Raw genomic sequence first — 26,436 nt, 5'->3', positions numbered from 1 at the left:
GTTTTCACACCCTTGGTTGTCTTTTTAGAAAGGAAAAATGCAAATAATTTCTATAATGCCATCTCCCAACCATGCAATTTAAAAGCATGTATTTACAGGATTCAGCCTTTCCTTGGGAGATAGGCCAATCTTACAAGAAATAAATATGCAGTTCACCTAAAACATTGGCAGCTACTTTTGTACCCCTACAGGTAGTCCTCAACTTATGACCACATTGGCAGCTACTTTTGTACCCCTACAGGTAGTCCTCAACTTATGACCAACAAAATTTTTGTTGCTGCAAGGCAGTTGTTAAGTGAGTCATCCTATTTTATGACCTTGCCACTATTGTTAAGCAAATCATCACAGTTGTTAAGTGACTAATATGGTTGTTAAGTGAATCTGGCTTCCCCATTGTTGGAAGCAGGCTGGGAAGGTTACAAATGGCAATTACATGACCCTGAGAAAGTGCAACTGTCATAAATATATGTCAGTTGCCAGGTGCCCAAATTCTGATCACATTACCATAGGGATGCTGCAATGGCCATAGGTGTGAAAACTGGTCATAAATCACTGTAACTGACCACTAAACAAATAGTTGTAAGTCAAGGACTATCTGTACAGCTAAATCTCAAATTACTGGACTTCAGTGCAATGAACTTCCCATGAAACAGACCAATATTCTATACCAATTAAAGTCTGCCTCAATGACTTTAATTGACAAATGCATATCTGTTTCAGGTGAAGTCTGTTGCTTTAAACTTACCAAATGACACAAAGAACCAGAGTGATGTCTGTGAATAATGGACACTCCCTTCACCAATAGTTTCCATTAAAACTATTACAGGTAGCCATAGCTTATATTGCTTATAATAGTTTAGGCTTAAGACTTATATACCACTTTACAGTGCTTTACAGCACTCTCGTAAGTGGCTTACAGAATCAGCGTATTGCCCCCAACTATCTGGGTCTTCATCTTACCCACCTCGGAAGAATAACACCAACATAACACCACAATTAGGTTTAATATGATAAGACTTGCAGGGCCAGCACAACGTGCAACATGTTCATACCAATGTAATATAATATAATGTTACATACATATATGTATATGGGAATGTGTGTTAGTTATTACTTATTTGGGTTTAGGGATTCTATTCTTTCATTTATTGAGTTATTGAAATGTATTTTGTGTTTGGGGGGGTGGGCTGGGCTGCACCAAGGGAGCCTCATTCAATTTCATTCTACGTATGTTGTGCATTGACAGTAAAAGTTTTATTTGATTTGATGGAAGGCTGAGTCAACCTTGAGCCTGATGAGATTTGAACTGCCAAATTGCAGGCCACCGCCAGCCAGCGGAAGTAGTCGGCAGTACTGCACTCTAACCACTACGCCACCGTCTTCTTTTAATGTCCACTTGTTCAGTAATTGTTCAAAATGACAACACTGTACCAGGAGTACTTACAACAGGTCCTGTTACAGTGTCCTCAACATCACATGATCACAATTCAGGCACTTGGCAACTTGCAATTATGATGCAGTTTCCAGCAGCAAATGGCAACATGATTGCCATTTGTGATCTTCATTGCTGGCTTCCAAAAAAGCAAAGTCAATGAGGAAGCTGACAGGAGGTCACAAATGGCTATCACATGACTGCAGGATGGTACAATCGCATAAAATTCAGCTAAAGACAACAACTGTGAATGCTGAAGCTGTTCTGTAAGTTGGTGTGGTCATGTGACATTGCACCTTATGATTGTATTGCTTAGTGCAGAGTTCCTGGTCCCAATTACCATGAATGAGGACTGCCAGCATTTATATCCTAAGCAATCACATCTAAGCTTTGTTACATTTCAAAATGTTTCATATTGTACAAAATCTGCAAAAAAACAGAATTAAGATGTTAATGACAAAAAAAAAAAGAGAAAATTTTATGTACCTTGGATTTTTGCGTGTTTCAAAATATACACTGCGACTTACTCTGGGCTTCTGTGAAACAGAGCCAAGAGTGGAGCTGCAACTCTTCCACTGACCATTGGCACTTGTTCCAAATGTTCTTTTTATTCCAGTTGCTGGGCAGCTCTCAAAGCTTGTGGATTCTGCCAGAGAAGAAGCAAGAAATGGTCAGTAAAATGGCCATAATCTCCTATATTACCTACTGCATAAAAATATGTTTTCTATGTTCCCCAATATTTAGAAGAAATTACAAAGATTTTAAATAGATTTTCCGAAATATATTTTGAAGGGAAAAGTCAACTGACTTTATGTTTAAAGAAACTGCTTTGTGCTAATAACTGGGGTTTTTTATTTGTAAATCTGCTAAAATTCAATCCCAGTTTACAAAAATACTTTTAAAGAAAGTCACTTGGGGGGTGAGGATAGTCACTTGGCTGTCCTTAATCAATTCCTACCAAATTTTCCTACCAAATTTTGAGCTATACTAAAATTTTACTTGGTTCTACCTACTTTTTCAGAAACAGATATTCAATATTGTAAAAATACAGACAAAAAAAGTTCAATATGGCAAAAGTATGCAAATGAACAAATCAAAATATTCAATCAAAATACATATATTTTATAAGTGTAAGTCTATGCTTGCTAAATTAGCAATGCCTTTCTTAAAGAAACTGAGTTCAGGCCAAACTAAAACAGGGTTTCAAACTGGTGGCTGGTGGGCTGATGCGGCCATGTCCACGCAGGCCATGTCCACCCCAGCTCCGCAAAGGCAAAAAATGCTGCAATACGACATCATATGATGCAATCAAGTTTGACACCCGTGCTATAGTGTCTAAATCAGTGGTTCCCAACCTTTTCTTGTTTGAGGCACAACCTTTTCTTGTTTGAGGCACCCTTGGAAAGCCTTTCAAAAGTTCCCGGCACCCTTATAAGGAAATAGATATTTAAAATCTCCGTAGCTCAAAAGTTCCCGGCACCCTCAAAAGATCTCACGGCACCCCTTAGTGCCGCGGCACACTGGTTGGGAACCACTGGTCTAAATCCTGGCAAGACCAAATCCTGGCAACACTGAGTGGCTCTGGGTTTGCGGTTTGTTAGCTTAGGAAGAATTGCCACCTCTGGTCTTGGTTTGGATGGCACTACCCCAAACAGACCCTGTGCGTAATCTGGGGGTTCTCCTGGACTCACAACTCCTGCTCAAAGAGCAGGTGGTGGTTGTGGACAGGAGGGCCTTTGCGCAACTCTGGGTTGTGTCCCAGTTATGCCCTTTCCTGGACCAACAATCCCTACTCACAGTCACTCGTGCTCTACTCACTTCCCATCTTGACGATTGAAACACGCTCTACATGGGGCTGCCCTTGAAGAGCATCCGGAAGGTCCAGTTGGTGTCAAATGCAGTGGCCCACATGGTTTTGTGCAAACCCTGGTGTGCACATGTATTACCTCTCCTATGGGAGCTGCACTGCTGCCAATTTGCTTCTGAGTGCAATTCAAGGTGCTGGTTATCACCTTTGAAGCCCTTCATAACTTGGAACCAGGTTATCTGAGGGACCATCTCTTGCTGGTCACATTACCTGACCCACAAGAGCGGGGAGGCAGGGAATGTTGCAGGTCCCATCCCCTAGGGAGCTAACAGAAGAAGGGCCTTCTCTATGGTGGACCCCTCTCTCTGGAACATCATCCCCCCAGAATTTAGAAAGGCCCCCACTTTAGCACTCTTCCAGAAGGCACTGAAGACCTGGTTCTGCCAGCAGGGCTGGGAACCCAGAGCAGGATGGAGCCCATTAAATGTGAGGTGCTGTCCCCAGGGCGAGGGTAATTTTATTATATTAATTTATTACATGACTCTTTTTTTATTAGTTTTGTTTTTATGTGAGGTTTTTTTAATTCGGTAAGCCACCTTGAGTTGCTATGTCTGAATAGGTGGCAATATAAATTCCATAAAAAAGAAAGAAAGAAAGAAAGAAAGAAAGAAAGAAAGAAAGAAAGAAAGAAAGAAAGAAAGAAAGAAAAGAAAGAAAGAAACTTCTACTGAAGCCCGATTCTGAAAACAAGAATAGGTCCCAGGGATACAGTAAATGGAAATTCCTGCTAACATTCCTAGAAACTGATATTTCTACTTACCAAGTCATCCTACCAGCAAAGTTGCTCCATAAACTACGAAGAACATTTCAAATTATATTAGCTCCCTATAGGAATATGGCCTCATGTTAAATGAAGACGATAACTCTATTTAGTGGACGCTTCAGATTCAATTATAAATTGTACGATAGTAAAACTGAATCAAAAGCATCCATTAAATAGAGGGATGGTCTTCATTTAACATGAGGCCTTATTGCTGTAGCACATGTGACTTACTACCTAAATGTTAGAATCTTCTAATGGATCTTCATCTGTTTCAAAGCCAGTGCAGCCAGACTTACCTGGATAGTAATTGAAACTACAAGAAATATTTCCCGTTACACAAGTGGAAGGTCCCGCCAAGCTGTTAAACTTGTTTGATAAAAACTAAACAGAAACAAAAAATAAAGAAAATGTCAAGAAAAGACCTGTATTTAAAATGTTTTCAGTAAGTACATTAGTTACAATTACATAATTTAAAAAATAACTGCAACTCCTAGTCCCACTAAAATTCTGCAGTTACAAAATATAATGAAAATTTATTACAAAAGATACAAAAACTAATACAAAACAATCTAGACATGGCTATTATTTCACAATATCTAGAACTTCAGTACTAAAGAATTATTAACAAAGTTGGAAAAGCAAAAGTCAATCAGAGAAAGCTATTAGGTGGAAACAGAAGAAATTGATAAACAAAATGTTATTACTGTTTGTGATTGTAAGGCAAAAAAAAAGGGTCAAATTAATAAGTACAGGTACTCCCCGCATAATGATCATTTATTCAACCACTGTTTAGTTACAATGGAGCTGAAGGATGGTATTTATGACCATCTTCAAAGTTATAACTGTTGCAATGCCCCTGCCATTGATGATACTAAATGGTGCTGTTATACAATGTTTCATCCAATGACCACATCACTTAGTGATGAAAATCCCAATCTCAATTGATGTTAAGCAAGGACTACATGTACCAAATATTCTGCAATAAATGTTTCAGCATTTTTACTAATCACAAAGGCTTGAATATATAGAAGCAGAGGATTAAAATCTTATAAATCTTGATCTAAATAGCCAGAGTGACACAGATTAGTTTCTAGCTTCTTTATTAAATGTAATTTCAAAATTAATTTCTGATCAGACATATATTGATTTATAAAAATTGCTATACAGATAAGGAAACAGAAGTAGCCAATTCCCAAACCTTGTTGTCAGACAATGGATGCTGGTTGCCTGAAATAACATTCTGTTGCTCAGGAAAAGTCTTGAACACAGAAGTATGATTAGTTTGCATATAGTCCCCAGCATCCATCTTCATACAGTCAGTAGTTTCATCTTTAATTTAAAAAAAAGTGTATTATTTTCGGAAGAAAAATTAGCAATTTGTTTTCTTGCTGTTACAGATTCTATATAACAAAAGAGAAAGTACCAAAGAAAACATGTGAGACTTCAATAGAGAAAAGATAAAAAAGCACACCAAAATACAGGCAATATGTTAGTATTGCTCCACAAGTTTAACACAGTGAAAAGTAACTATAATAATGAGAGCAAAATATTAAATGTCTGCAATTTTGGGCTTAGGAAATATATAAACAGAAGACAACATGAAGTAGAAAAATTATACATATACACGGAAGAAAACATCAATCAAGCAACACTAATGTCATCAACTTGTAAAAAGCAACAGAATATGCTTTCCGTGAGTACTTGCTGCTTCTAAAAAGGAACTATATTTTAAAATATTATTTTAAAAAGGTAAACGTAAGAGTAGATAAGAACCCTTTGAATATAACTAGCTCACACTCCATTAAGGCATAATGTATTTAATCATATTTGGTGAATGAACCAAATGGTTTTGTTCATAATATTGAACTGAACCGCCGTTTACACAGCATAATGGCTATGTTCACATAAAACAAGCCCTTGCCTGCCCCCCAGCAAATCACTTTATAACCTAACACAATACGTGAACCCAACAGATGGAAAAAGCTGGGGACACGTTCCCCCCTCACAATCTGATTATTTTAAGTAGATTGAGCAATCTATACAGAACCTGTGCATTAAAACTAAATTCCACTAATGAGTTTATCAAGAGATGAATAGTTTTGTGGTAGTTCTCACAGATCTACCACAATTACTAATTGAGGCATATGCTGTATATACATTCATGATCATTACATAAACCATAAATGTGGAACAAGTGGGCCCTTTGGGGTGAATAAAAGTAGTATATTTGCTCTTCTGGATAGCAAATACTTTGCAGCATCAGGGAAACCATTAGTTGTAGAATTGTTCAGAAATGCATTAATTCTTAAATGTAAAATAATGAATCTGATTGTAACTATGAATGCCAATTGCTTTAATGAGAAGTTTCTTGACATGGTAGATTCTAAAATAGTAACTTAAAATTGACAATTAAATGGATTAGTTTAGCATACTCACCCATCATTATGCTCCTTACATAACTGACTCAAGATAATCAAATCTTCAAGAATCTGAGAAAAGTGCAGAAGATAAAGCAAATGTTTAACATTAAATAAACAAATGCACCAGATGTCACATTTTTTTAAAAAGTCCTAGTGGAAAGGGAAAAAAAGTACTTCTCATGCCACAATATTTCCTGATATAGTCGGTAGGATTTGAAAGCGGTTGTTAACCTCCCATTTTTCATTTCTCCAACTCCACTTGGGATGACACTACAAACAATATTTCTGTCCTTTGAAAGCTGGAATCAAATTTGGTAATTTTCTCAAATACTGACAAGAGCTATTCCAAACTACCAAAAACATTTGGAGCATACCAGGTTGGGGAGGGCTGGTTTATATTCTCTTATGAAATCATATTAAAATATATCAATGAGCCATATTAATAACAGGAAAAACAGCTATTATAAAAAATGTACATCTTTCATCTGTTTACCCAAGTTCTACTTATGGTGCACTGGGAAAAAGCTGGGGACACGTTCCCCCCTCACAATCTGATTATTTTAAGTAGATTGAGCAATCTATACAGAACCTGTGCATTAAAACTAAATTCCACTAATGAGTTTATCAAGAGATGAATAGTTTTGTGGTAGTTCTCACAGATCTACCACAATTACTAATTGAGGCATATGCTGTATATACATTCATGATCATTACATAAACCATAAATGTGGAACAAGTGGGCCCTTTGGGGTGAATAAAAGTAGTATATTTGCTCTTCTGGATAGCAAATACTTTGCAGCATCAGGGAAACCATTAGTTGTAGAATTGTTCAGAAATGCATTAATTCTTAAATGTAAAATAATGAATCTGATTGTAACTATGAATGCCAATTGCTTTAATGAGAAGTTTCTTGACATGGTAGATTCTAAAATAGTAACTTAAAATTGACAATTAAATGGATTAGTTTAGCATACTCACCCATCATTATGCTCCTTACATAACTGACTCAAGATAATCAAATCTTCAAGAATCTGAGAAAAGTGCAGAAGATAAAGCAAATGTTTAACATTAAATAAACAAATGCACCAGATGTCACATTTTTTTAAAAAGTCCTAGTGGAAAGGGAAAAAAAGTACTTCTCATGCCACAATATTTCCTGATATAGTCGGTAGGATTTGAAAGCGGTTGTTAACCTCCCATTTTTCATTTCTCCAACTCCACTTGGGATGACACTACAAACAATATTTCTGTCCTTTGAAAGCTGGAATCAAATTTGGTAATTTTCTCAAATACTGACAAGAGCTATTCCAAACTACCAAAAACATTTGGAGCATACCAGGTTGGGGAGGGCTGGTTTATATTCTCTTATGAAATCATATTAAAATATATCAATGAGCCATATTAATAACAGGAAAAACAGCTATTATAAAAAATGTACATCTTTCATCTGTTTACCCAAGTTCTACTTATGGTGCACTGGGAAAAAGCTGGGGACACGTTCCCCCCTCACAATCTGATTATTTTAAGTAGATTGAGCAATCTATACAGAACCTGTGCATTAAAACTAAATTCCACTAATGAGTTTATCAAGAGATGAATAGTTTTGTGGTAGTTCTCACAGATCTACCACAATTACTAATTGAGGCATATGCTGTATATACATTCATGATCATTACATAAACCATAAATGTGGAACAAGTGGGCCCTTTGGGGTGAATAAAAGTAGTATATTTGCTCTTCTGGATAGCAAATACTTTGCAGCATCAGGGAAACCATTAGTTGTAGAATTGTTCAGAAATGCATTAATTCTTAAATGTAAAATAATGAATCTGATTGTAACTATGAATGCCAATTGCTTTAATGAGAAGTTTCTTGACATGGTAGATTCTAAAATAGTAACTTAAAATTGACAATTAAATGGATTAGTTTAGCATACTCACCCATCATTATGCTCCTTACATAACTGACTCAAGATAATCAAATCTTCAAGAATCTGAGAAAAGTGCAGAAGATAAAGCAAATGTTTAACATTAAATAAACAAATGCACCAGATGTCACATTTTTTTAAAAAGTCCTAGTGGAAAGGGAAAAAAAGTACTTCCCATGCCACAATATTTCCTGATATAGTCGGTAGGATTTGAAAGCGGTTGTTAACCTCCCATTTTTCATTTCTCCAACTCCACTTGGGATGACACTACAAACAATATTTCTGTCCTTTGAAAGCTGGAATCAAATTTGGTAATTTTCTCAAATACTGACAAGAGCTATTCCAAACTACCAAAAACATTTGGAGCATACCAGGTTGGGGAGGGCTGGTTTATATTCTCTTATGAAATCATATTAAAATATATCAATGAGCCATATTAATAACAGGAAAAACAGCTATTATAAAAAATGTACATCTTTCATCTGTTTACCCAAGTTCTACTTATGGTGCACTGGGAAAAAGCTGGGGACACGTTCCCCCCTCACAATCTGATTATTTTAAGTAGATTGAGCAATCTATACAGAACCTGTGCATTAAAACTAAATTCCACTAATGAGTTTATCAAGAGATGAATAGTTTTGTGGTAGTTCTCACAGATCTACCACAATTACTAATTGAGGCATATGCTGTATATACATTCATGATCATTACATAAACCATAAATGTGGAACAAGTGGGCCCTTTGGGGTGAATAAAAGTAGTATATTTGCTCTTCTGGATAGCAAATACTTTGCAGCATCAGGGAAACCATTAGTTGTAGAATTGTTCAGAAATGCATTAATTCTTAAATGTAAAATAATGAATCTGATTGTAACTATGAATGCCAATTGCTTTAATGAGAAGTTTCTTGACATGGTAGATTCTAAAATAGTAACTTAAAATTGACAATTAAATGGATTAGTTTAGCATACTCACCCATCATTATGCTCCTTACATAACTGACTCAAGATAATCAAATCTTCAAGAATCTGAGAAAAGTGCAGAAGATAAAGCAAATGTTTAACATTAAATAAACAAATGCACCAGATGTCACATTTTTTTAAAAAGTCCTAGTGGAAAGGGAAAAAAAGTACTTCCCATGCCACAATATTTCCTGATATAGTCGGTAGGATTTGAAAGAGGTTGTTAATCTCCCATTTTTCATTTCTCCAACTCCACTTGGGATGACACTACAAACAATATTTCTGTCCTTTGAAAGCTGGAATCAAATTTGGTAATTTTCTCAAATACTGACAAGAGCTATTCCAAACTACCAAAAACATTTGGAGCATACCAGGTTGGGGAGGGCTGGTTTATATTCTCTTATGAAATCATATTAAAATATATCAATGAGCCATATTAATAACAGGAAAAACAGCTATTATAAAAAATGTACATCTTTCATCTGTTTACCCAAGTTCTACTTATGGTGCACTGGGAAAAAAGCTGTGATAGATTTGTAACTTAACCAATAGAGTTTAAAAATGATTTTTAAATTTTTTCTCAGAAAAAAGAAAATTAATCTCTTAAAAAAATTATTTTATATATTGATAAGTTGCAATTCTTGAGCAGATGTTTTCAGAACCTGTATATTATTGGCTACCAAGAAATTTTAAGCTGTTTCCTCTCCTTTCTAAAAAATATAAAGCCCAGCATCCCAGTCTGCATAGAATATTTTTTCCAACTCTTAAGTGTGTTAGTCTAAATAATAAATCAATGTCAAAACATTTTTTTGATACAATCTCTCCAAGACACAATCTGTTTATACTGATGTTGACTTGAAAAAAAGATGGTTATCTAACTCATACTCTTCATGTTTTTCTTGATGTAACTAAAAATTAAAAGTGGAACTAGCTATTCAGGATGTGATTATCCTTTTAAATTAGTCTGCAATTCATGATGATACATTTGTGAAGAACTGAAGGCAAACTGTAAGAGTCACAACTCTGGGTGTGTTAATTTTTCTCCCACATTCAGATTTCAGATTCTATTTTCACAAAGGTGAACAAATGTAAAACAGGACAAGCTGTGGTGTCATTCACTAGCGATCTTAAACCAGCTCTACTAGATGCACTCTGCAAACCCCTACAACTCTATGACAAACGTTACCATTTTCACATATAAGATACCTTATAATTTTTTTAAAAAAATTCCAACTCTGCTAATTCCAGATTGGTAACTTTATTGTCACTTTGATTGTACACTAATCGGTATTCATTAAAATGAAATTTTATTGCATATGTATACTAAATACAGTATACTATACTACTGTGTTTCCCCGAAAATAAGATCCTGTCTTATATTTTTTTGAACCCTGAAATAAGCGCTTCCTTGGCCTTATTGCCATGCGCTCAAAAGCCCAATTGGGGTTATTATCAGGGGATGTCTTATTTTGGGGAAAACAGGGTAAATATGTACTGTAGTATACTAAAATACTAAACAATATTCAGACTTATTTAGTAACAAAGCCTAGTCTGAGCGCTGACACTAGGGATAGCACGAGAAGGTAACGTTTGTTTTGGGCTATTCACATCTATCCTTCCCCCAGTCAGCGCTGTTAAGAACTATATGGGGATATTGATTGGTTCCTGATTGCTTATTTGTACCTTATAATTCTTGATAAAGGTATCTTTTCTTTTATGTACACCTTTTATGTATGCATCAAGACAAATTCCTTGTGTGTCCAATCACACTTGGCCAATAAAAAATCTATTCTATTCTATTCTATTCTATTCCACGCCCCAGGCGTGCAAACAACCTCATGTTTGCTAGGTGTTTTTGGTGATAACTTCCCTCAGCCCCAAGCAATAAGAGTTCTTTGGGAGCTTAATCACCTACCTTTGGAACAGGGCTGGAATCAAAAAATACACCACACACACTCACAATGAAGCATTCGCAGGGAAACACGACCAACCGTCAAGCTCCGCCAGGCCCGTCTTCCGAGGGCAGGAGAGGTCAGAACTGAGGAAACTCCCGCGCTCGCGAGTTGACTCGACCGCCCTTTTCTCTTTCAGGCCTTCCAAGGGGACGGGAGGAAAGCAAGCGCGGGAGCGCGGAGAAAGGGGCTCTCAAGGGAGGCGCGTCGGGCCTGGGAGATTAGTGGAAAGGCGCACTGTTGCCATAGGGACACTTCCAGACCCCCAGCCTGGCGCCGGAAGCTGAACCAACGACCATGACGGCCAATCGACGGCTTCTCTCCACCCCCCCACCCTTTTTTTTCCTTCCCGCCCCCCCACTCCCCGACTCGGTCTTTTTCTCCTCTTTCGGAAACGCCGCCCGCGGTCCTTTCTTTTCTTTCTTTCTTTCTTTCTTTCCTTCCTTCCCTCCTTCCAACCGGATTCGAAGAGGCGGGAAGCCCTCCAATGCAGCCGGAAGCGAAACTAACCTTTCCGGTTTTCTTCGCCCCGCCCTTCTTTTCCCTCCTCCTCTCTCTTCCGGGGAACGGAAGCAGCCCGCTTAGAAGCCTGGCGGCGGAGACGGTGGAGACTTGGAAAGGGGCGGGGGAACAAGGAGGAGGAGGAGGAGAAAAAAAAAAAAAAAAGCTCGCGGCCAAAGAACCTTGAACGGAATTGGTAGGCGGAGGGGCTGCGCACGCGCGAGAGCGCGAGCGCTCGCTGCTGGAGCCGTTGGCCAGTCCTTTTTTTTGTTTTGTTTTGTTTTGTTTAAAGCGCGTGCGCGTTTTCTCGCTCGCCAGGTGGGAGCCCACGTGTTTGGGGTCGTTGTTTTTGTTTTGTTTTGTTTTGTTGTTAGATTGGGGATACCTGCTTCTTGCTCCGTAATAACGGAGGGTTTTTGTGGGATGGGTGGAATTATAGGCATGCAGTGAATCGTTGAATATTTATGGGTTCGTTAGAAAACAGATTCTGGAGTCCAATTTGGCAGCAGCTATTATTATTATTATTTTTTTAAAGAGATTTGCATGGAAATCTATGGCGCTACCGCAACTCAGTGGGGTTCACCAAGCTGGGCAAAGTTTGTTCCAAGGGTGTGTTTCAGAGGAGTTGGCGATCGGCCCCCAGTCTTAGCCGATGTGGCCAGCAGCGGTGTGAGATTTCGGAAATTGCAAGCTCAAAAGCATCTGGAAATAAAGCAAAAGAATTGCTGCCCTTGGACGCAGAGCGGAACATTTCAGATAGGGTCATGATTGGATGATTAAAGCTATTTTACCATCGGGTGCTTTGTCTCAGAGATGTTTTTAATGGATTTTTAAAAAATGATACGCATGATGAACTTCTGTGAAAGCCGTCGGCAATTATTCTGAAACAAGGCGTGACCATAACGAAACTTATTTCTGAGTAAGCATATACAGTACAGGTTTGAATTGCATGTGGGGTGTATTCATCACCGTGGTGAGCAATAAATTAGTAATATTGTGTCTCTTCTGAGGCATTTGCTGAGTGAAAACCTGAGAATGGTGGAATGATGGAAATACATAATACTATGTGTAAAACCAAATTGAGTTTGTATTGTTTCTAAAATGTGTACTGTTTCTGCAATGCTTTATATAAGAAATAGAATTCTAAGCCGTTTTGAAAAGTATAAGCTTTTAAAGACAAATTAGCTAGAAGTGTCAAATCGCAAATGCCAGCTGTAAGCACAAATAGAAGAGCAGAAGTTAACTAGGCTAAGAGCTGTGAAAAAAACGGGAAAAGGAGAAGGGAGATAGAATGAGTGCTTAAGCAGGATGCTAAACTGAAGGACAAAGGTATATTTTTTAGGAACTTTGAAGTAGAAATGTTTTAAACAGGAAAAAGGAAGGGGGGAAGAAGTGGGGTTTTGTGTGAGTGATAAATTGATCAGCTATGCTGTAACTGTTGTTCACTTCTTATGAGCCCCTGTTTGCGAACATAAAAATATTTGCTGATTTCAAGTACTGTCTCGGGTAGTTCCGTATACTATTAGAACTGCGTATCACAGTAAGTAAATGCATTTTTATAACAAAAGTGACCATGTACATTAGTTGAGGGATGCATTGTAGTCTTTTAATACATTTGATCTTTTTTATTGCACTTAGCTCATATGTGCCTGATGTTTCGTAATATGACTCTGATATAACTTGGTTTGCTGTTTTAAGATGAAACAACAGCTTGGAGCTAAAGCACAATTCATGTTACTGCAAGATGGTTACAGCCTGATTTTATTTTTGCATGGGTGAAGAAATGCTTAGCCACCATCCTGAATCTGTCATCATCCAGATGGGTTAGAAAAATAAATAAATATATATGGCTTGAATCATCCAGACTTCCAGATTTCAAAAGAATGCAAGAGATTCCAGATTCCTTATCAGCATAGAAAAATCTAATAACTGTAGTCTACACATATGGTAGGTGCTGAGCTGCCTGGATTATAGTACACTTATTATTTTTTCTTTCTTTCTCTAATAGAATTCATAGATCAGGATTATCTTATTTGGGTATAGCCCCGTAAAATAGATCTTCTTTTTGGAAATGATATCTACTTTTGAATGTAGACCTTTAAAGTTGAATGTACTTGCAAGCCAGCATCACAATTTCAGTGTTAAGGACATGACTATTATATCCACCAATAAGAAAGATGTGTAACAGAAGCAACTGTCTGGAGCCTAATATAGTATCTATAAATACCATACAGGACAGCACTCGTGTCCTGGTTATGTGGTTTTCACTGGACCTCTCAGTAGCAGGGTCCAGCCTTTTCATTTCAGTCTCCCTCACATTTGCAGCTGTTATCTTTTTAACTTATTTGTTCTCTGAAGAAAAAGAAGAACAATCAGGTTAGTAAGGATGTCTGTTTTAAATGTGCTGGATTTTCCTGCTGAATCTTCATAGGGTGTGATACTGGATAGCATTTGGTCTGTTCATGATAAGAAGTCACTTTGATTCATGTCTGGAAGTGTTTCCACAGGAGATATGGACAATTCTCCCTCAGCTTTGCAACTAACCCAGGCTGTTTTGTCTGCTATAGCAGGCCGGGAGGAGGAAAAAATGATACAGGATAAAATAAATAAATGAAGTCATGTTTACTCTAACCAAAGATAATAATCTTTCCAAAGTGGATAAATATACCAAAGTGTGCAACTTAATTAATGCTTTGAAAGAAAACTGACTCCAAGTTGGTACTTTATATGAGAATGCTGTGCTGCAAATATGTTGAGGTAAAGAGAGAAGATAAAATGTGGCAGAATATTTTCTCATTTATTATTTTACCACACTTGTATGCATCTTGTATAAGTGGGGGGGGAGGGGTGAGGGGTAAAAAGCTTTGTAAAACTTTTTCAATTAAAAAAAAAGATTGAGAGCCCTATTTAATCCTTGAATATGTACTACTGGCCACAGTCTTAACAGTGGGTGGCAGCACATCAAAAAACTAAATTTGTTCAATTGAATCAAATGAATTAAAATCAGTAGTTAATTTCTCTCCACACAGTAAGTTTCCCCTTCTGTTACATTAGCAGTTACAATATCTGGCATTTATACCCAAAATTCTCAGGCTTCAGTTTTGGCAATTCTGCTTAATACTTATCTGTCTGCAGAGTTCACATATGGGTCTCTAGGCTGAATCAATGAAATGTCTTAGCTGTATGAACTGATTAAGGCTGGTGTATAATACTAAGTCACTGCTAGAATTCCTTGAGAAGAAAACTTCAAAATAGGTGAAGTGCTGATGAACATTTTCAATTGATACAATGTTATATTTAGTTAGCAAAGTGATATAAGTCTTAATACTGTGACTTGTTTGAATGCATATGTTTTCATCTTGTTCCTTAGTCTACATTTGCAATCCTTTCTTGCTTCCTAAAACATGGCAAAGGTAGTTTTTTCTAGTCTTTGTAAGAGAATGTGAAGAGATTCAGTCCAGCCTGACTGTTACTTGCTAAGTTATGTGAACTCTGCTTGGAAGTGGTGCACCATAGTATTCATTCCCCCTTCATTCATTGAAAAACCTGTTTAAATTACATTCCTTATTTCTATGTACATTATCTTGTGGTTTTTTTTTATTTAAGTACTATATGGACAGATCCACTATCTTGTCTGCCCTGGGACATATCCTGTACTTTGTGCCTACTACAATTATTTGGATTCTAGCTCCCAGAGCCTCAAATCTTGAAAATGCAAGATGACTTAAATGAAATTGCTTGGCCTATCATTCTCACCCAAGATTCCTTGATGGCCCAGTGGTTAGAATGCAGTATTGCAAGCTAATTCTGATGACTGCTAGTAGTTCAATTCTGATCGGCTCAAGGTTGTCTCAACCTTCCATCCTTCCGAGGTTGATAAAATGAATAGCCAGGTTGTTGGGGGCAATATGCTGATTCTGTAAATCACTTAGAGAGGGCTGTAAAGCATGTGCAACGGTATATAAGTCTAAGTGCTACTGCTATTGCTACTCTGGCAGTGGTTCTAAACAGCAAAGAAAATAACTTCCGAAGGTGTCAGCCCTACCAAGTAGACCAGATCATGAAATCAACTTTACAAGATGGCTGAAACTATTTTTATTAGAATTGGCTATATTAACGGAATGTTGCAAGTCTAATTGCATAATCCTTCCTCCTCCAGAAGAAAACTTCAAAATAGGTGAAGTCCTGATGAACATATTCAGTGAATTAAGGAGGTATCTGATCTGCTTCCAAAAGATTTCTGGACTTTAAAAAATGCTTTAATCCCTGTTACCTAGGCAGCAGCATCTGCATATCTCTGTCTAAATCAGGTAGTCCTCAATTTACAATCCCAGTTGGGACTAGAATTTCAGTCACTCAATGGTGCAGTTGATAAGTCATTACATCACCAGACCCAATTTTATGACCACTTTACATTGGTTGTTAAGTGAAGCATGAAGTCACTAAACGAATCCAGCTTCTCCAAATGACTTTCCATTATGTCTGCCAACAAAAATCAGTATTTTTAAAGGGATGAAATCCAAAGCACTGACCAAGAGCAGAATCCTTGTATTTCTTCAGGACAGGTATTAAAACAATGTTGAATAAACAGGATGAAAGGGAACCAGCAGATATGACAAGATAAAACTTCCCTGTTTGAAGAGGTTCAAAATGAAGAATTAATAGAAAATAATAAAAAACTAATGCAGTTGGCTTTTAGCTCCTTCACTATGTCTTGTGTCCATTATTATCTCCACCAGCTTTGCTGTTCTCCAGAAATCCTCATTACTGGGACAAGAGTGGACAGGAAGGAGCTTTTAGATAATCACGACCTTTTAAATCACAAGTTCTGCATCATAAATTTAGAATGGCAATGTTCTACAATCTACATCATAAAATATATAACAGTACTGATTTCTAGACCAATTTTGCAGGGATGTGAAGATTTCAAATTAAGTCCTGTCAATGTTAGCTAAACTGTTAAATTGGGTTCGCTTCCCCCTGTAGAAAATGAGTATCCCCCGATACTGTAGAAAATTGTATCTTTGTAAAGAACATGGATAAATATAGTTTAATATAGACCCAACTTTTTTTTTATGCTGAAGGCATCTAGTAGCTTTTGAATTGGTATGCCAGCAGCCACACTCAATAAAATAGATGGCAATAACATAAAAAATTTGGCAAAGCTCAGGGGATCTTGAATTTAAACATTAAATAAATTTAAATGCAATTAAGTTAACTCAATTCCCTATGTACTTTTTTCCTTCTGTTATATAAAAATTACAATTTGCGTGTAACTTTTGAAAGAATAAGAAGATGTCGCAAAGCTTTAGGGTCTATCTGTGACTTATTACTAATTATTTGTGACACAGAATGTTTAGGGATGAACAGAGAAGGAAATTGTCACCTGCTTTACAGAAGTATGTCACTTTTCAAGGAATTTCATTTGTGTTAGGCAGCGAGTAAGTGTCAGTTTAAAAACTAAAAGTTGGTCATTGAAGGCACTGAGTTTTCTTAGAAATTATGATGCTGTGGAATTTCCCTATCTTTAATCACTTGTAGCTGCATCATGGAATATCAAGGATTCTTTATTCCCTCCCTTCATACAATGCACTGTCCATACCTTGCCAGAGTTATAGACAGATTATTTTATGTTTTGACATAGGGCTTCTTTAGACATAATGCTAAGTTAGGATTGTTAATGATGGCGTATTTCCAGCCATAGCATTCAGTTTCACATATCATTCCGAGGTGAAAAGTGGCTGTGGTTCAACTTTCAGGTTCATGTCCATGTCCATTCTGGGCTTACTCGGTAACATTTCACCAATTGTTCCCTTGAACCCAATCTGTCTCTTAAGCTTGTTTGGGGGAAAATGGGGTGCTGTGTTTGTCACCTTGAGTTCCGTAAGCAAAAGCAGAAGATAAACTTAACAAGATGGTAATAATGATAAAAAAAGTTAGTCATATCACTCAACCTATGTGAACCAGGACTATATTAAAACATCTCTTTAAGGCATTTTTATCCCATATGAGATAAAATTCATCCATTTGGGAATACAATTGTTATATGGATCCAGTCATTCCGATTTGTAAAAAAAATGACATGTAAAAATGGATAATATTTGCAATGTCATGTGCTACACTTTAATACTTTTAATGTTTTGGTGACAGGACACACGATGGTCTTACATCACCAGAAAAGATAGGCCAATGTTCACTGTTTTGTAATTGATGGGTACATTAAGCTTATTGACAGCTTAACTGTCCTATTTTAGATTTTTGTATAGTACTTGTTTTTTTACCTAAACATACTGTCAAAGTGTGATTTCAACATTCTATTTCAGCAGTACAACTATGGCAGCAGTGGCCACAAAAATGGAGTTAATAAGATGTATATACCACACAGGCTGCCTGTCCCATATTCATAGCTTAGTGTTATGTCTGTACCCACTTTTTTATTCCGTAAGCTATTGTATTGTATATACACAGATGGTAGTTTAGCATGATCTGAGAGAGAAGGCCTTAGAGTGTGTGTGTGTGTATACACATGATCTTGGAACAGAGGTGAAATGCTCCCGGATCGGACCGGCTTGCGCGATCCAGTAGCGATGGCGGCTTCTGGTTCGGAGGACCGGTAGCAAAAATCCCTGGCTCCGCCCCTCCTGCCTCTGCTGAGCCGCACCATCAGCAGAGGGTGTTTTTTTTTTTACTTTTAAAAGAAGGTTTTGCTTCAGCCAAAACATGCCTTTAAAAGTTAAAAAAAGCCTTTGAGGATCCCGCCCCTCAGCTGAGATCGGCAGAGCCTTTAAACTAAAAAAAAATAAAAATTTAAAGGTTACTCTGGGGATCTCACCTGAGTTCCTCATCAGCAGAACCTTAAAAAACATGTTTTCTGTAGAAAACATGTAGAAAAACTCCTTTTAAAAGAGTCTAAGACACCTGATTACTGATCGACCTCATGGCTTTTTTCCCAGCCAAAAAGCCTCAAGTTTCATTTTCAGCACCAGACAGAACTAATCTAACTTAGCTAATCTATTTCATCACTGAGTGATTAATGCTGTCTGGCTGAGGAACTCTGGGAATTGAAGTCCACAATAAAATAAAATAATAAAATAAAATATTTGTGCAGCTTTTTGAGGTTTGGTGTGTTTCTGTAGTGTTTCACTCTAACTACACAAACACACAAAATCCCAGAAAGCTGTATGTGGTATTTTGTGTGTGTGTGTGTGTCAGTTATGTGTGTGTAAAGTGTGAAAGTTTATTTTTGAGCTTTTTGTGGCTGTGTGAAGTGCAGCTGCTTTTACATTGTGTGTGAGTCAGGTGTGTTATGTTGTGTGTGTGTAAAGTGAAAATTGGTTTTTGGTACCTCATTGTTTTTTTATACTTTGTTTAATATTTTTATTATTTATTGTTATTGGCCACGCCCACCCAGTCATCTGACTACCAAGCCACGCCCATGAATTAAGCCACGCCCATAGAACCGGTAGGGAAAATTTTTAGATTTCACCCCTGTCTTGGAACCATTGGACTATATGGACATCCTGAATAAGAATTGAAAGAATTTGGTGTAGCAGCCAAGCTGCTGCAATTTGTAGGAGAAGAACCTTCTTCGTCTGGTGGCAAAAAAAATATCAGGAATCTGGTGTTATAACTTTTACCTGCTCAAATGTCTGAAATCTGGTTTTTCTACTGCATCCAGAAGATTGCAGCAACATTTGTCCTCCACGGATTAACATTTCTCTGAAGAAGTATTTTCTCTTGTGTTTGTAATGACACCACACACACACACACACACACACACACGGAGTTTATGTCTGCTTTGTACCTATTTCTCAGATTGTTTTTGGGATCTAGAAATTTGGACTACAGCTCCCATTGTGTCATTATCCCATCCATCTCCCATGCGTCAGATGAAAGAAGGCTGTATACAGAATTATGGGTGATAGGTGGGGACTCAATATATAAAATAAACTTCTAGTGTGCTGCCGATCATAGTAGTAGGAGAGGATTGGAGGCCTTGGTATGTTTAGCCTATAGCTTAAATCACAAAATTCAGGTTAAATTCGAACTAGAAAATAGGAGAAACTTTTGCTTGTTGATTAGATGTTCTGCCCATCTCATCCAGATTTTACATTGAACGAAAGTAGCTAATCATATCTTTGTAACCTAGGAAATCAGACCTCACTATCATAACTGCTAGGAATGGGGCATAAAGCTGTTGTGATGAGTGCAACTGAATAATGCAATATTTGATTTAGTACAATTTATTACAACAATAGAGTCACATTTAATGCAAACCAAAATTCAGTTAATATCAGGCTACTCCATGCTCAGTTGAAGTCACTTAAGAATTAAAGGCTCTTTTTAAAAGAGAGCACATGCATGTGCTCTTTTTTAAGAAGAGCCTTTAACAACATGGACCAAAGGAAGATTCCTTCAGATGAAAACGTTACAAATGCAAAAAAGAAGAGGCTCATTATTAACATTTGTCATTGCCTAGTTCTATCAAACTGGAAGCAATTACCATATTTTGCATATAATTATAACTTTGAATAGTGCAAATTTGAATAATGGGATCACTTCATGGTATTACTTGAGATCTAGCTGTATTATGCAAACATTATTTTGAGTCCTGATGGTGCAGTGGCTAGAATGCAATATTGTTGGCGAATTTTCTAACCACTGCATTGCCAGGGCTCAAAATAATGTTTACATCAGGGCTCTCCAACCTTGGCAACTTTAAGCCTTGGTGGACTTCAACTCCCAGAATCCCCCAGCCAGCAAATCTGAAGACCCCTGGTTTACATAATACACACCTAAATCTCCAGTAATATGATGAAGTGGTCCCATTATTCAAAGTTGCACTACTCAAAGTTATAATTATATGTAAAATGTAATTATTTGCTTCCAGCTGAGTCTATGACAATTTGCCGTAGCCAACTCACCGTGGCCAACTCTGCCCAAAGCATCGTGGGGTGGTATATAATTTTAAATGCTATTGCTACTTGATCTCACAAGTTATATTTGTTAGAAACCATCTTCATGGAACAGAAGTTTTATGTAAAATGCCCTCTCCTTTACCTTTCCTTATTAAATTTTAATGTGGCCCATCTAACTTTGCAAAGCAACTCTGGGCGGCTTACGATTCGTAAACAATTTTACATAGAGTTATTAAAAACTATAGCAAGAAAATAAGAATGGTCTTTCATGTCATCAGATAAAAGGAGAGGAACTGTTAATTTGAAGTAGGAAGGGGATGGAAAAAATAAGATTTATTTAAAAAAAAAAGATCTGCAGATCTTTAGCAAGCATTCTCCCATTTTTTCCCCCCACGCTGCAAATGTGACTTAGAAGCCTGCTCCAAATTTAGCTTTGAAAACATGAAAGGTAGGAGTTTGCCTCATGCGCCAGAAGGCAAAATCTTACAAAATTAGCAGAGGAAATAACAAAAACTGTGCCAGGGTCTTCATAGATGTTGAGACTTTGGAAACAGTGCAAAGAAGAGCAACAAAGATGATTAGGGGACTGGAGGCTAAAACATATGAAGAACAGTTGCAGGAATTGGATATGTCTAGTTTAATGAAAAGAAGGACTAGGGCAGACATGATAACAGTGTTCCAATATCTCAGGAATTGCCACAAAGAAGGGGGAGTCAAACTATTCTCCAAAGCACCTGAAGGTAGAGCAAGAAGCAATGGGTGGAAACTAATCAAGGAGAGAAGCAACTTAGAACTAAGGAGAAATTTCCTGACAGAACAATTAATCAACGGAACAACTTGCCTGCAGAAGTTGTGAATGCTCCAACACTGGAAATTTTTAAGAAGATGTTGGATAACCATTTGTCTGAAGTGGTGTAAGGTTTCCTGCCTGGGCAAGGGGTTGGACTAGAAGAACTTCAAGGTCCCTTCCAACTCTGTTATTATTATTATATTAAAGGCCTTTCAAAAGGAAGTGCTACCTGCCTGGTAACTGCTGCATTGAAGCTCAAGAACAGAGAGACTTTTCAGTTCCCGAATCTGTGATGCTGTCACTGAGGCATATCAGCAGATGGTTGTGACCTAAGAAATGGGAATAGGCTACCTTGGTTTCCTAGCAACATCATACTGCATGCTCACACCAGGTACCTGCAGAGTTAAGAGAGGCAGAGGAGGTATTTGCAGCACCATGAACTTCTGTTATCTGAATGAAGCTCAGCCGGGCACGTGGGAGGCAAGATGGGCTATGCTAGGTAATAGATGAAAACAACAAGAACAGCACCAGAAATACTTTGAATATTGAAAGAGTAATGAGGTTCTGGATGCGTTTTGACTACGGCTTGCAGAATTCCTAGTCAATGTGGATTATTGACCTAATACATCCAGAAAGCGACAGGTTTGAAACCACCAATAAGCTTAATATATTTATGCCTGCATATTTTTTCCTTTTTTTTTTGCATTGACTGAGTTCTTCTTTATCTTATTGCATGCAGACAGCTGCCTTTGAAATGATTCCTGTCAGGTTACAGATAACCGTACAACTAAGGAAAAAATATCAGCTGTGCCATAAATACAGTAGCTTATGCCAAACCTCTATATCACCTGGCAGTTTTTAACACTTGCAAGGACGATCTATCAAAGCCACTAGGGCTTGGACTGTATTATCTATGGGAAGGGTACTTTTGGATTTTCCCATTGCCCTAACCACCAAGGTATACGGTCAAATATTATAACAACTGTAAATCAAAATATTTGAAGCACATCTTGCCAGCCCCTGTTGTAATAATGCATAGCTTCATGTACAGATTTTTTTTTCCTTCTATACACGCACAAAGCATGAATTTTGTGATGCATAACAGTTTATAACATCTGGACTAAAAGAAACAAGAAGGAGTTTCATAAAGATTTCTCCAGATGGGACAAGGGACATTAAAAAGCAACAACAAATGGAGGCATGTTAAGAAAAAAAAAACCTTACCTTGTAATATATGCTAATAGGCTAGTGAAACTCAGGAAAAAGGGCTGATGATTCACTAGACAGTGGCTGTCAAAAAGACATACCTTTTTTGGAACTGTTAGAAATTGATTTTTTGATAATGGAAATATGCACGTGCTGATGTTTTTATACGTACGGCTGCACATACAATCAAGAAATATTTTCTTCCTCTCTCTTGTAATGAAAGTAAATGGGGAGAAATTGTGGCCGGAGAAAAGGAAATACGTTTTCACACTACAATATTATTCTATGTTACTATAATGTCCACAATTCTGATGACTTTAAAAAGAAATAGGATAAATTCTTAAAGAATAAAGGCTACAACTGATGGCTATAACCTTTAATGTCAAATACAGAAGAGGGTGGCTGAGACTCCTGCCAGGCTGTTTGTCTTTGACTTACCATATATGAAATCAGCCATTGTGATTAGGGAATCTGTAATCTGTATGTCAGGGATGAGCAAACATTTTCTTACTAGCCTCCAAAGGCCCCAGAAATGTTTGTGTTGGGACAGAGAAGGAAATAGGACGTCTCTACCTAGTGCTTTGGAGGTTAAAGATTTTAATGTTATTTTGAGCTAAAGAGGAAAGGTGGGCTTTAAATCCAGCAAATAATATAATAATATATCATCTTATATTATATATCATATCATACAGTAATGCTTTGTAGATGTTGTGGTCCGTCAGCAGCCTACAGAGCTGGTAACGGAGTCGGACAGCGATGAGGCTGAAGTGAGGCCACGGCCATCGGGAAGTGAGATGCGGACTCCAAAGCCTCCAGAGATTGATAGTAGTGAGACAGAAGAACAGGATGAGCCTGTTCCTAATTAGCATGCATAAGAAGAGCTGCCAGAAGGCAAAAGCAGCTCAAGCAGAGAGGACAATTCGGGAATAGGGCCAAGAGATGATTGGCCCCTCCCTTAAGGCTTAAAATATACCAGCACTGGTGTTTCAGCTTTGCCAGAAAACAACATTGTAGCTGCGTCTTCTGTTTCGTCTTCTGCTTCGTACACGTCTTTGTTTTTGTGGCTTCTGGACGTTTGCCTAATTGGACTAAGGTTTGTGAGATAACTGATGAATTTGTGTTGGGAGGCATTTGTTTTACTTTGAGTTGAACGATGCTGGGAATGAAGTAATTCACAGCTGTTTGAATAAAGTTTATTTTTCCACGGACTAAGTTTATTACTACCTACTTGGGCCTGGGTCACAACAGTAGAACTTTAATAGACCAGAGAAGAACATGTGCCCAAAATGAACCATCTGTTGCTATATTTAATTGCACAATTGGGGAGAGGTCTGCTCTGAGAGCCCCCAAATTGGAGTTGAGAATCTTCTGGTTGCCCATTCTTGCCGTACGCTAATTTCTGTTTTTTGATGTTTGTCCTAAACTGATTGGTGTATTCTCTTTAAAAAATGGTGGTCATTTCATGAGGATCATCTTTTAATCAAGCAAGAACATATCAGACAAATTAAAAGATAACTTGACTGACTGTATGCTGTGAGACAATATAAAGATTATGTTTTAAGATTAAGATTGACTATATTTAAGGATCCATCCTTCTGCTCACATTCCATGATCCATCCTTGGTTTTTAAAGTGGCATTTCTCACACATCTTGTTCTGCTGTCCTTAAAACAAAATATTTATAATTTTAATGTTGCTTTCTCGATGTGAGTTTCCTTGGGAGTATGTCCCATTGAATTTAATGGCACTTAAAAAGAAAAGGGATACAGGACTGCTACCTTTGCCTCTTTCTTTCCTATACTCTTGTAGACTCTAATCCAACTCTTCAGTTCTCCCCAAGTCCCTACAAGTCCCTAAGCAAAACACAGCTAATAATGTAACATCATTTCAGAGTTCCTGTTCATTGGTACTCAGGGACAGCTGGCCATGTACCCTTTAGGATTAGGTGTGGCTGACGCAGCTTTAAGGATCACTTACATGTGACAGTCTCATTTATCATTGACCAGAGAGGAGGCGGGACAAAGACTTTGAAAAGCAACAACAGAGGTCTATGAAGGGCACTCTGGACCTCAGAGGCAGCCTGTCCGTTCCTAGCGGGAGGAGGAACAGGGAGGCCAGGAAGACAACGGGCTTTTTCTCCATCAGCCTCTTTAAGAACTTTTTGTTGATCTTCCAGCTCGGAGAATGGCACATACACCGTTAAAACATGAGCACACTAACATGATGGGGATTGGCAAGGCCATTGCTGTGTTGACATCCGGAGGCGATGCCCAAGGTAAGTGGATTGCCTGCTTTTATCTGAGCTTTCTTACCTTTGTTAAATAGGCTGAAAAACAAGTGGCAAAAACTACAATGTTCTGAATCCCAGTGGAATCAGGATAAAAGGGGCTGAATACTCCAGTATTTATTTTATTTATTTGTTTTTCATTCTGGCTATCGGAATTTCCCCAGGCTAATTTGCAAACTGCTGCTAATAGGTGTGGTACAGATTTATTCAAAGTAAAAAGTTTGTGGGAAGTAATTATTTGACCCACAGGTTCCTTTCCCTTCCCCCTATGTCCCTACAGTTCTTCTCTCAGCCCCCTGAGGTTTTTTTCAACAGTGAAAACTTTTTCTCCATCACCCTCCTTTGAGAATTTCAAAGGAGGATGTATACTGGGGTTGATCCTATTTACCAAGGCATTCTTTCTTTCTTCACAACAACCCCCAGCCTTCTTATAGGGATTCTTTTTCCTTAGCTGCAGCACCCTCTCCCTAATCTTCTTTCTATTGCTTAAAAAGTGTTTGAAAAGCAGTCAGGTTGGTTCTTTTATTATTCATTTTCCCTCTGAAGTCGATGGCTTATAGGATCAATTTTTTTTACTGCCTCCTGTCTATATGGTTTCCAGACTTTTATTAATTAATTGTTTTCTTTAACTTAGCTTTCCCCTCCAAATCTTAGCTTTTAGTCCATCATGTTGTTAGTTTTGTTTAAGTGGATTAGAAAGCAATTGAACAGACCAGCATAATATACTATAAATAGCACAAGACAGAAAAAAACAATATATATATACTTGTGTGTGTAACGTAACCATATAATCTAAAACTCACACATCTCATATTGAAATAAATTAATGTTTACATTGTTTCAGTTTCAAAAATCTTTTTGAAAATGTATGTTTGTTCTCAGAATTCTTGTTCCACCATTAATATATATGTTTGCAGAGATTTATGAATAGAAAAAGGGTAGATGACCATTTGTCAGCAGGCTGAAGTTTTCCACAGTTAAGTCTAAAAGCTGGATTAGATGATCTCTAACTCCCTTTCTGTTTCTGATCTAACAGAACTTTAGTGGCTTGTTTTTCTCCAATGTGAAAACTCTTTGTATAATTATTTCAGAAGCTTGTATCATGATTCAGTGAGGTCTTTGCCTTGATATCAAATATTGTGTAAAACCCAATCTATTGATTCCTTAGCAAAAATATCACTCATGGACACATAACTGTGCTACTAGTTTGGCTTGCAAAATTTTTCATAGTTACCATTGTTCATCCTGATTATTCTTTTGGACAGATACAAAATAACAAATGCAGTGCATTTCTGAAAAAAAAATCTTTTTAGGGAAGAAATACCCAGACAAAAATTGCTATAAAGTTGTGAGCAGTACAAGGACAAAAGTTTTCAGTTGTTACAAATGGCTCATTCATTATGTGGCTAGAT

At 37.5% G+C, this 26,436-nt stretch overlaps 2 protein-coding genes across 6 annotated transcripts in view; one reads left to right on the top strand and one right to left on the bottom strand.

Moving 5' to 3' along the window:
- Window positions 1–11,643, bottom strand: part of SENP1 (SUMO specific peptidase 1) — a 28,556-nt gene extending 16,913 nt beyond the window's left edge. Inside the window, exons 1-5 of one of the 4 annotated variants that reach the window (XM_058167986.1) lie at window positions 11,287–11,643; window positions 9,385–9,437; window positions 5,261–5,391; window positions 4,359–4,443; window positions 1,919–2,078 (exon numbers count right to left, since the gene is read on the bottom strand). In XM_058167986.1, coding sequence (XP_058023969.1) covers window positions 1,919–2,078; window positions 4,359–4,443; window positions 5,261–5,391; window positions 9,385–9,391 — 383 coding nt within the window. In that variant the 5' untranslated portion in view covers window positions 9,392–9,437; window positions 11,287–11,643. Of the gene's footprint in view, window positions 1–1,918; window positions 2,079–4,358; window positions 4,444–5,260; window positions 5,392–6,498; window positions 6,552–9,384; window positions 9,438–11,286 lie in introns of all 4 variants that reach the window. The other 3 variants (XM_058167988.1, XM_058167989.1, XM_058167987.1) reach the window with 3 other exon arrangements.
- Window positions 11,644–14,062: 2,419 nt separating this feature from the next.
- LOC131193693 (ATP-dependent 6-phosphofructokinase, muscle type-like) overlaps window positions 14,063–26,436 on the top strand; it is a 66,005-nt gene continuing 53,631 nt past the window's right edge. Inside the window, exons 1-2 of one of the 2 annotated variants that reach the window (XM_058174165.1) lie at window positions 14,063–14,200; window positions 24,914–25,012. In XM_058174165.1, the coding sequence (XP_058030148.1) occupies window positions 14,080–14,200; window positions 24,914–25,012 (220 nt within the window). In that variant the 5' untranslated portion in view covers window positions 14,063–14,079. The remainder of the gene's footprint in view (window positions 14,201–24,913; window positions 25,013–26,436) is intronic. The other variant, XM_058174164.1, reaches the window with a different exon arrangement.

Source organism: Ahaetulla prasina, chromosome 2, assembly GCF_028640845.1.
Source record: "Ahaetulla prasina isolate Xishuangbanna chromosome 2, ASM2864084v1, whole genome shotgun sequence".
Classification (NCBI taxonomy): domain Eukaryota; kingdom Metazoa; phylum Chordata; class Lepidosauria; order Squamata; family Colubridae; genus Ahaetulla; species Ahaetulla prasina.
The sequence above is the reverse complement of the archived record's forward strand: the minus strand, read 5'-3'. Positions and strand labels throughout refer to the sequence as shown.